Source organism: Buceros rhinoceros, unplaced genomic scaffold (genome assembly GCF_000710305.1).
Source record: "Buceros rhinoceros silvestris isolate BGI_N320 unplaced genomic scaffold, ASM71030v1 scaffold10236, whole genome shotgun sequence".
In the NCBI taxonomy this organism is placed as follows: Eukaryota; Metazoa; Chordata; class Aves; order Bucerotiformes; family Bucerotidae; genus Buceros; species Buceros rhinoceros.
The window spans coordinates 6,744-17,232 of record NW_010419348.1 but is presented as its reverse complement, the minus strand read 5'-3'; the positions used below and the strand labels follow the sequence as shown (position 1 = coordinate 17,232).

At 43.9% G+C, this 10,489-nt stretch overlaps 2 protein-coding genes across 2 annotated transcripts in view; one reads left to right on the top strand and one right to left on the bottom strand.

The window, feature by feature from the left end:
* Positions 1-1,344, top strand: part of TMOD1 (tropomodulin 1) — a 17,260-nt gene extending 15,916 nt beyond the window's left edge. Inside the window, exon 9 of the mRNA XM_010138876.1 lies at positions 964-1,344. Coding sequence (XP_010137178.1) covers positions 964-1,028 — 65 coding nt within the window. The 3' untranslated portion in view covers positions 1,029-1,344. The remainder of the gene's footprint in view (positions 1-963) is intronic.
* A 4,402-nt stretch (positions 1,345-5,746) lies between these two features.
* Positions 5,747-10,489, bottom strand: part of TSTD2 (thiosulfate sulfurtransferase (rhodanese)-like domain containing 2) — a gene marked incomplete at its 5' end in the record, with an annotated part of 11,372 nt that continues 6,629 nt past the window's right edge. The window contains 4 exons of the mRNA XM_010138877.1: positions 5,747-6,122; positions 7,415-7,553; positions 8,513-8,671; positions 9,332-9,450. Of these exons, the coding sequence (XP_010137179.1) occupies positions 5,863-6,122; positions 7,415-7,553; positions 8,513-8,671; positions 9,332-9,450 (677 nt within the window). The remainder of the gene's footprint in view (positions 6,123-7,414; positions 7,554-8,512; positions 8,672-9,331; positions 9,451-10,489) is intronic.

Genomic DNA, 10,489 nt, shown 5'->3' with positions numbered 1-10,489 from the left:
GGAAGACTTGGAACTAGTGTTTTAATTGTTCCTGCTGTACGGGTAGGAATTCACAACTTGCCTTCCACGTAACAGCTGTGCATTTTGCCTCTTTGACCGTTAGGATCTACATATTGGTCTGATTTGGTTCTTGTTGGCAGCTCCTATCCATCAGTGTGACGGTCTCTGTCAATAGCACCTCAGCTCCGTACCTGGCCAATGTATAAGTATTGAAAAACTTTATTTTCCTCCCTGCCAGCAGTAGCTCTCTGCTTGTGCTCCACACCACAGCTCCTGCCTACCATCATCTGATGCTACCAGAGATTGGTTTGGGTCCTATAGCTTCTTTTCTCCAAGATGCCCTGTACGAACCAATTATGAAGACTTACGTTCAAACTAATGAATTAACTTCTGCATTGCCTCTATTCCTAGTTTTTTCCCCTGTTTTTCCTCACACACATTTCTTGAGAAGTCATGAGTGTAGCTGTCAGAGCTGTAATGGTAGATATGAGGCTGTTTTGACCATGTTAACCACGATCAGAGGGCTGGAGGCAAAAGGCTTAATGTAAGAAATGAGACACATTTTTATTTTTTTCTAATTTGAAATGGCAATTTAGAAGAACTAGCAAGGAAAAACTATGGCATCTATCTCCTGCTGTCATTACGTCAGACAGCATCAGATGATGCTTTGGCCAAAGTCAGATTACTAATCAAACTGAAATATAATTGACTGTAGAATAAGGGAGGGTAAGTAGCTTCTGGCCTTAAAAATTCATGGGTACAGAAACCTCATCTTACCTTCCTTGGTTTTAAACAGTGTGAGGTTGTGCCTGCTGCGTCAAGCAGGATTTCAACTGCTGATGCCATCCTGTTTCTTTCCTGGCAGAAAGCACATCTCTGCCCTCCTTTCCACAGCAGGAGCCAAGCCTGCTATCCACATCTTCCTGTTGCCATGACTGACTCCTCTTCATCTTCTTTTTTCAGTGAGGAAGAGAAGACTTGCAGAGTTGAACGGGCCTATTTTTCCCAAGTGCAGAACTGGAGTGTAGTTCCTGGCTGTGGAGGCCATTCCCAGTGATCTCTGCTACACTGTGGAAAGCTAAAGGCAATCAAGTGCCTTGACAGCGTATTTGTGGTGCCTCGGTTCTGTTTTATGCACTAACAGTTTAAACTAACTAGTGGCTGTAGTTGAAGATTCTTATCCAGTAGGACTGTTGTTGTTTTCTGTAGAGTTGGAAGCTATTCAAGCCAGTGTCAATCTGCCAAGTTTATGCAATCTCAATTTAGAGTACATCCCAGTGTAAAAGTGACTCTTAATTAACCTGGGACCTCATTTTTCTATAAACTCCCTGCATGGTGTTTGATGCAGTTACGATGTGGTATGCGTGAGTGAAAGATACAACTGTACCACACACATTTATAGAAGTATTAAAAAAAAAACTTTTATTTTTTTTCCAAATTGATTTCCACTAACTATAGACGAGCAACTAGTTTAACAAGCACTTCCACTACCTGGAAACACAGCTAATTTGAAGAATTGTGCATTACAAATTTTTACCAACATTTGCTGAGTCAGTTAGTTGGAGATGCTGATTCAAATGTATCCCTGTGTTTCTTAGAAAAAATTGATTTCCAACCCCTGATTAAATGGAACTTAAGGCCACCAGTTATAAAACAGTCTCAAAAACTGAGCAGTTTAGGATGAGTTAATATCCTTCTATGCTATGCATGTCTGAAGAAAACGGTCACCTTCAGAGATGTCACGCAAATCCTAACCCCACAGAGATGGCCAAACTAACCAGCAAACCAGAGCCCTCTCTTCTAACACCCGCTCCCCTCAGTTTCCTCATATTAAAAGCACACGTCCAGATACTCACCAGGAACAAGTCAAATTCTCTCTCTTTACTGTTTTGTCTAGATGACCACGCCTGTTAACTACATGCTAGGAATCATTTCTTTTATTGCTGAACCTAATATCTGCATAAATGCAACAGTAAATGTGATGCCCTAGAGAAGCTGTTAAGTGAAACACCCCAGCCCTGAACTTGGACTGCATGTAGTCTGTCAGCTTTTTGTCAGACGGTCTCCTGGGAGGAATCCCCACAGGCTCGCATAGCTCCCAGACACACAGTGGGTTGGGCCCAGCATGAGCCCATTCATTAATGTGGGTGGGATCCTGCTCAGTAGGAAGAGTCTCCTGGTGGAAGCACTGTCATACTGAAGCCTTATTCTTGGTCTGATGACAACGTGTCCTAGGAAGTATTCTCACTTGGTAGAATTCTGTCTGTACACATCTGTTAAGAGTGAACTTTTGCAGCCTTTTACACATATTGCAGCGGAAGTCCCACAGGTTTCCTCAGAGCTTGTGCGCAAATACCACCCACGATTTAGCTCTGACCAATGAAGCAGAGAAACACTATACTTTCAGCAATGTGGGAAACATGTTTGTTGCTCTTCAGATCTTAATAAATGCACCAATGGTGTCAAATAAAATGGTTCACTATAGCTTCCTCTGCCCAACCTGCAAGTTCCCTATCAGCAAATGAATACAGAAGAAAAATAACTGAAAAAGTATATAAAAAGCCCCACAAACTGGCAAACAACCTCTTTCTTCCATATACGCTGTGAGGACTTCAAAATGGTCAATTAAATCATCAAACCAAAGCCACACAGTTTCAGCTGGGCTGTCCACTCAGATTTGCAAGGTGTGGGCTCTCCTCTTCCACCAGCTTCAGAAGAACATAAATGAATCTTATGCTGGGAATGCTAATGGTACTGAGAAACCCAGACATGCAAGGAGGTATATCTGCACCATGGATACTACAACACCATTTTTGTTCTGAATGAAAAAAAAAAATATAGCCCTTAAAAAGAAAAGGCAAAGAAACAAAAGCAAGGACCTTGTCCTTTGTTCCACTGTAGCAGCATCCAAATTAACCATGTAGCTCAAACTTACATTAAGCTGGCAGGATCACTCCAGGTTCCTCAGTTCACGCTTACAGAGTTGCTTCACTGAAAGATGCATGTGAGACCTGAGAGCTGTGCAGCAGAGACAGGCTGCACTGACAGGCAACAGGCTTTGTGGTGAAAGGCATCAAGCTGGGCAGTGATGGAGCTACAAAATGGTGACATTTTGGAGCAAACGGATCACTTCGTCCCAGCAGCTCTCTGCAGCATGTGGCAGTCACAGTCAATCCTGCTTAACTTACTTTCACCTCTCCTGGAGCCAACGTGCCCTCTCTCCAGCATCACCACTGATGTGCCTGGATCCCACCACCCAGCATTTCACATGGCAAGTCCTTATTTGTATTAATCAGACAAAACTAATGCAGAAGCCAGGATACAGAAGCTGCTCACGGGCTAACCTGCACGAGGGACACGAAGAATGTCTCTTAACCCACCTATCCCCTCTCTGCAGCAGAGGGAACCTGGCTTTATGAGCCTCCATCTGTACATCTCAAACCATTCTCCTTGCCTTAGGGCAGCAAGGCCCCGTGGCTCCCCTCTGCCTCTGAGGTAGAATGTCCAGTTGACAGAAGCTCTCAGGAGAATTGTACCTTGTAGCCAGGTCTGACACATGGCAGACAGCTAGCTAGGTTTCAGCATTTACTTCTCCAGAATTAAGCACCTCCAACATAACAGGTGAAGTGTATTTGTGCAGTACTTTTAAAATTACAGTGGAAGCACTAGAGGTTATTTACCATCACAGGGGTAGAGAAGTTTATATGTGCTATGCATGTCTGAAGGAAACGGTCACCTTCAGAGATGTCACGCAAATCCTAACCCCACAGAGATGGCCAAATCTGCCATTCTCTACTGCTAAGTGATACAGAAACAGCCTTCCAAATAGATTAGTGTTCCAGACTTGCTGACAGACTGCATTAGAAAATTGTCTTCTTTTTAGTCTAATACCTGAAGAAAAGACAGAGTATAATATGCACGTTGGGGCACTCCCATCAGTGCTCTAGGTGAGGCCTGCAAATAGAGCTTGCGTGGTTTTCCAGAAATATTCCAGTCCTCAAAAGCACAGCAGTTAACTGGCCAGCAAAGCCTGGGAGGCAAGATGCCAGGGCACCATGGGCACTGCTCAGACTTCTGCTGAAGATGTCTACTGATGGGAATTTTCCAGCTTCTTCTCAGGTATGGATTGTGCAGATTCACTATTAAATGCCATCCTAGGAAGATTCTCAAAGATGACATTCATATATTTCAAAGTTTTGTTTCATGAAAAGAACAGTCATAAAGGCAGTTGCTGAATCATTGATCTCATGGCATCAGTACTGAAAGTCAGAAGAAATTCTTGCCATGGCTTTAATGGAACCAATGCCCATGCCTTTTAAGTTGCTAGTCAAGCCAACAATAAGGCCTTCCCGAATTCATAGCGCTGTGAAAGTTCATTCTGTATGAAAATATCATTGCCCTAACTGTTACTAAGCAACTGCAGAGCCTGAGTAAACTATTTTCTTGCTTTTAAAAGAAGCTGCCATTAAAAAACCCCAACAAACCAGTAAGTGGTTTTGATTTCCTAATGACTAACTACTATTAGTACCAAGAATGAGAGGAAGTTTCAAAGACTTTTTCAGTCAAGACACATCTTCTACACTATTAATAAAACCTCTCTGTACATTCTACAGCATCAAGCACACAGGCAGCAGGTGGAGAAGTACTTTGAGCTCATATGCTGTGGATCCCTTCAAATTCAAAGACAACTTCTCCCACTGATAGGAGCTGGAAATTGCATAAACATCTCACAGCTTTTGAGGAACTCAACCCATGTTTACAAACCACAAATGCTCCCCAAATCTTGAATTATTTAACTTGGATGAAGGATCTTGCAATCTCCTTATAGCTGTTGCTGACATTTACACACACAGCAGCATCACTTCCAGTGCCTGTAACGCTGGTATTCTGTCTCTGTGTTCCCCTCTGTGTGTCTCAGTTTCAACATGCTTCAAGCTGTCAATTTTTCCTACTGCAAGAATAGCTGAGCCCTGGATATTTCATAGACAAGGTGAGGGAAACAACGGTTCCCAGGGAGACAGAGCTATGGCACAAGGATGGCTTTCGCTGTTAATCATAGAATGGTTTGGGTTGGAAGGGACCTTTAAAGGTCATCTAGTTCAACCCCCCTGCAGTGAGCAAGGACACCTTCCACTAGATCAGGTTGCCTGGAGCCCAGTCCAACATGACCTGGAATGTTTCCAGGGACAGGGCTTCTACCACCTCCCTCGGCAGCCTGCTCCAACGTAGGAACTGTTCATCCTGAAGGTCACACACAAATACGGCTGGGCAGACAGTATCTGCAGGCCTTTGCTCCCGTTACAAGAGGGGTCCTTACGCTGCCTTCAGGCAGTTTTACACAGGAGTCAAGAAACTGACTTCAGTAACCACCCCTTGCTTCTCACTGGTAAAAAGCAAGAGACGCAGGCCAATGGCGGGTACATGGAAGATATCTTCAATGCTAATCCAGTCATGTATCCATACCCAACTGATCCATCTGCTGTTTTCACACCCGAGCACTAGCTTCTGAAGCAAATGCATGATCAGAGAGGTCAGGCACACCCATCTCCATGCAGATTCCTTTGAATTGTGAGCAGCTGTGTCCCACTGCACATACTCTACTCCAAAGTCCCCATGGTAGAGGCCACGCTACAAGACTGTACCCAGGCAGAGGAATCCTGTGGTGCTGGTGAGGGGTTGGGCACTCTGGTATTTATAGTCAAGTAATGGATGGTTTTCAGGGCATACCTTAGGCTTAAAGGCAGCATATGAACAAGACTTTCCAGGCCAACACATGTTCATAATTTCCAAACCTAACTGAAGAACAGACAGGGATCCGCTTAGAGAAGCATTAGCATGTGTCAGATTAGCTAACAGAACAGCTTAATCTTTTGCTGTGTCCAGCATCCTTTGCGAAATGTGTTCAATAGGTACTCTTGGCCGTCTCCTTGTGCATTCACATTCCTCCTTAAGTGGCTGTCTGGAAGCCCTTGAAGTCACCTTGAGCTCTTTCTCTTGACAAACAGGACAGCAAGCTGTAAGACCTTCGTTTCTACAACTTGGACATGTCAGGACAAGCTGCCGGCAGTGCTGGCTGGAACAAAGTTTATACTGGTCCCACAGTATCCCACAGTATCTGCATGCTGGAGGGAGGAGGAAAAGGAACAGTCAACACCCACGTTGCTCCATCTGTACCCCTTGCAGAAGGTTCTCTCCATAGCACCAGAGAGCTGCAATTTCTCATTTAAGTGGCTATCTGTGGTCTTCCAATTTTTTAATTCCTGCTTTAGCTTGATCTTCTAGAACTTGGTTCTAATTTTGAAACTTCTCATTTTGATGTAAAGAAAAAAAAGATCAACAAAAAAAGCTTAGGGCACCTGTCTCTCAGGAAAAGAAGAAAGTGCTCACTAGTGCTTCCTCTTGTTCGATTAGACAGATTTTCACTGATTCTCACTGCTAAGAGAAGAAAGATATGCTGGTGGCAATTAAGCCAGTACACAGGAATGTTACCTGCTGGGAAATGGGGTGCCATGGGACCACTACCTAAAAACAATGACTTGTGCAGATGGGGTGTTATTTGCAGTCCTGGCAGAATCATTCCACATCAAACAAGTTTTAACCCTTTAAATAAAAGTTACAGCCCAGTTTAGCTTTACCATCAAGAACGTGTCCACGCCAGCACCTCCACATCTGTAGGGATGGCTGTGATGCACCCAGAATGTATTCTGCTTCTACACCAAGCTAGGTCCCTTCAAGATGTATACAGTAATTGCAGAGGAGGAATGGGAGGCTACGCTCAAAAAGTGACCCACTCAAGAAAGAACCAGCACTGCTTCCTAAAAAAGGCTAGAGCCAAATTCCATCTATTTGCACCTGGCTACTGAGAAGAAAACAGGTATTTTATTTGCATTGTCTGAAGAGTGACCCCAGCCAGAAGACCAGTTCTTAACAACTTCAAATAGAAGTCACTGAAATTCTACACTGACGTGAAAATAGCAAAGTGCTGTACAGCTTAGTGCCACCACTCTCCCAGTGCCTGGCAGTCTGCTGATGTTCTGTAAGATTTCTGAAACAGAGAATAGCTGAGACACTTCGGTCACTTGGCCAAACACAGTCTGGTCAGCACTGTGGGCAACAAGTGGTTGACATACATCTCCACAGCTGCAGATGGCCCCCAAGAGCAGCTGTTCTGCAGGGGATGCCTCCTTTTACTGCTCCAGTTTTAGGAAACTCTGTAAACAATCACCTCTATTACTCTCATTTCTGTTTTATGTGATAAAGCCATAGAGTTGATAAAAGTGGTGTCACTTAAAAGATCAGAGTGAGTGTGAGGGAGAAATACACAGACCAGTTTAGCTGCCCCTGTCTTGCACACCTCTGTGGAAACAATAGCTATAGCTTTCCAGCCTTCTGTGCTTACATTATCTATTCCTACCTGAGATGATATCTTCATTGGAGCAAATGGCATAACGATCATCAAATACAAACAGCTTCCCTCTGTAGAATCCATCTGGAAACTCTTCCAGGTACTTGTGAATTCCACCTTTTAGCTGGTAAACCTCTCTGCACACTGCCTGTTTAAAGCATATTAGCAGAAAAGCTGAAGGAGACAGCAGCAGTGGTGGTGTGCCAGAGTTCACAAAGCAAATGTAAATGGTAGACGTCAGTGAAACGCAGCAGCTTCTCAGTGACCATCAGGTGGCACCATGTGCACCCACAACTCTAGGCAGTGCCACCGGGATTACCAGACAACTCTGCAATGCTAGCTTGCTGATATGAACCTCAAAGTGCATTTAATATTAGAGTCAAAAAAAGACTGGTAACCTCCTCAGCTGAGGGTGGTCTGCTGCATCACAGATCAGATGCTTTCGAACCTTTGTGAACCGCTGCTTATTCTGTTTTTATGTACTGAGCCATTAGCAGGAGCAGAATTTCTCAGGGTTCATGCAAGTGAAGCGGAGGCAAAAAAAAAAAAAAAAAAATCAGCATTTAAATCTCTAGAGAACATATGTGTGCTGTTCCCTTGCTCCTTGGCAGACAGATCTAGGAGAAGAGTGGGATGCAAAGCAAAATTATAACAATGCAGTGTGCTGGATTTAATTCCACAACACTGGGAAAGCACTGACTGGCCGACCTTCACCACTCTGAGATGCTGAAGCTGTGCAGTAATGACCACAGAGTACAACCCAGACAGAGCTCGTAGAAACACTGCAGAATGCTCTCAAATCCTCCTGACACACCGCTACAGTGGTCAGGGCGGACTTAACAAATACCTCATCTCAGCAAATGGGTTATATAATTATGTTCAGAGCAACCACTGCTATGACACTAGTCCATGCAGATCATCCTGAGCTGCATTAAATTACCCACATCCTTGACAGACAGCTTGAGGTGTGTGCGTCAGAGACAGTTATCTCCCACCTGCTCATTGAACAGTTTGTGCTCAATAAGAGTTTAGCAGCAAAAGAAAAGACAATGACCCTTAAAGCAGTTTCAACTCCCCAACATTTGTGCCCTCAGAATGAAACCTCACCTTGCTCCGTAGGTAAGCAGAGCCTCTTTCACAACGAATTCCTCCTGTGCAGTACATCAGGACACGCTTGTCTTTAAAAAGCTCCAGGTTTTCATCTATGTAGCTGGGAAAATAACTGAACTTCCTGATATCTGGAGCCAGACAACCCTGGAAATGACCCTGCAACAACAACAAAAGGCCATGCGACTGGTCACAAGCAGTCTTACATGGTAAGGTCTGTGCCTCAAACTGGTCTAAGTAACAAACCTTTGGACCAGAATACTCAGCTTACTGCAGCTGCTTTAGGCAGTTCCTCAGCTGCAGTTATGTATCAAAGCACCTGTTAAAATCTCGTAAGAGGATTCTGGACACGGCATGTCTCCTCATCCAAATATAAAAGAGGAGGCTAAGCAGAACAGAGCTGTCAGAGAGAGGACAAGCCATAGCAGTGCAGCCTGCTGGCAGATGTCTCCGCAGGATGCCCCCATTCTTTCTGACATATAGGTCAGGTCAAGGCAAAAATGGTGGAAAACATCCTGACAAATTATGCTACTTTTCCTTCAAGCTATATGGTATTCACTGATAATGTTGTGTGGACCACTTCACCTTCTTCCTGCCCCAGGCTGTGTAAGCACTCAGCCAGGCACACTCCATGCTGAGTCGCTAAGCAAGTCCTCTGCTGCTTCCGTCTAATATTCACTACTAGACTGAACTTTGTACTTATTACAGTCAATCTGGAATATGGAATCTCTTCTTCCAGTAAGGTTAGACCCTCACAACGTGGGACACTTCTCCCCAGCACCTGTAACACACTGCAAGAATAACGCAAGGAACACTTACTATTTTACTTTCATAGAAGTTCCTACAGTCCAGCAAGATGGTATCGTTTTGTCCTTTACTGGCCTGAGACAAATACTGTTCTACTTCTCTATGAAATTCCTGAGGGGATAAATGGATTCCTTGAATGAAAAAAAGAAAAAAGGAAAGAAAAAGGACGAGAAAGAAGTGAGAAGCAGAACTACAAAACAATGTTATGTATGATCTTGCTGATCCAGGGTCTCCTCAGATTTCCAAACAACAAAAAAAAAATTCTGTGACAGGCCACAGACTTTTCACCCCACCTCAACCTGCCAAGTTCATCCATGTTTGGCTTCCTACTGGCAAATGAAAGAAAACACAACAGCGTCCCGCATGACCGAAAAAGCAGCAGACAGGTGCCTGTCTTTATGATCTTTGTTATGTTCCCCTGGCAGTTGTAAAAGAAAGAGTGAAAATGTTTCCCTTCCCTTTGCTCATCTTTTATTACATTCGGAGGTGCAGAAATACAATCTCTCAATGAAACTCTTCTCTGCTGATAAAAATGGAAAATTTCAATTAGCATGTATTACTTCCAGTAAAATTTCAATTTACACAAAGTTTCTGAGCTTTCAGGTTGCTCAGGTTGCTCCTGACCTACTGAAAAACCAAAACCTCCCCCACCAAAATCCCTTACCGCATTAAAAAACAACCCTAAAAGCAACCTGTTAAAGTGATGGGAACCATCTCCATAAAATGCTGTAAAATAGGAGTAAAAAGGAAAAAAAACGGAAAGAAATATCCAAATATACATCCCACAAACTGCCAAAAAACGGGGGGAAGAAAATAATCCTCTGCCAAACCCACAAAAAGATGCTGTAAAAATTTACCACCCACAGAATCTCATGGTGGAGAAAAAACACAGCCCCAAACTGCTCTGCTTTTTGCTGTACTTCTGCTTACCACCTACGTAAGTGTCCTCAAAGCAGATGCATAGCCAGTGACATCTGACCAGGCATAATCCATACTAAGCAGCTGCAGGTAGCAGAAAGCAAACACAGCCTGCGTTAGGGGAGCAGCACGAACCTGATGCAGAACTTGGCTTTGCTTTAGTGTAAAAGGCAGGAGCACGGCTGTTAACCTCAACACAAGTAAAGCCAAGTCAGCAGTCCCTAACACAGGAACGTGTGTGCGCTCGGCAAT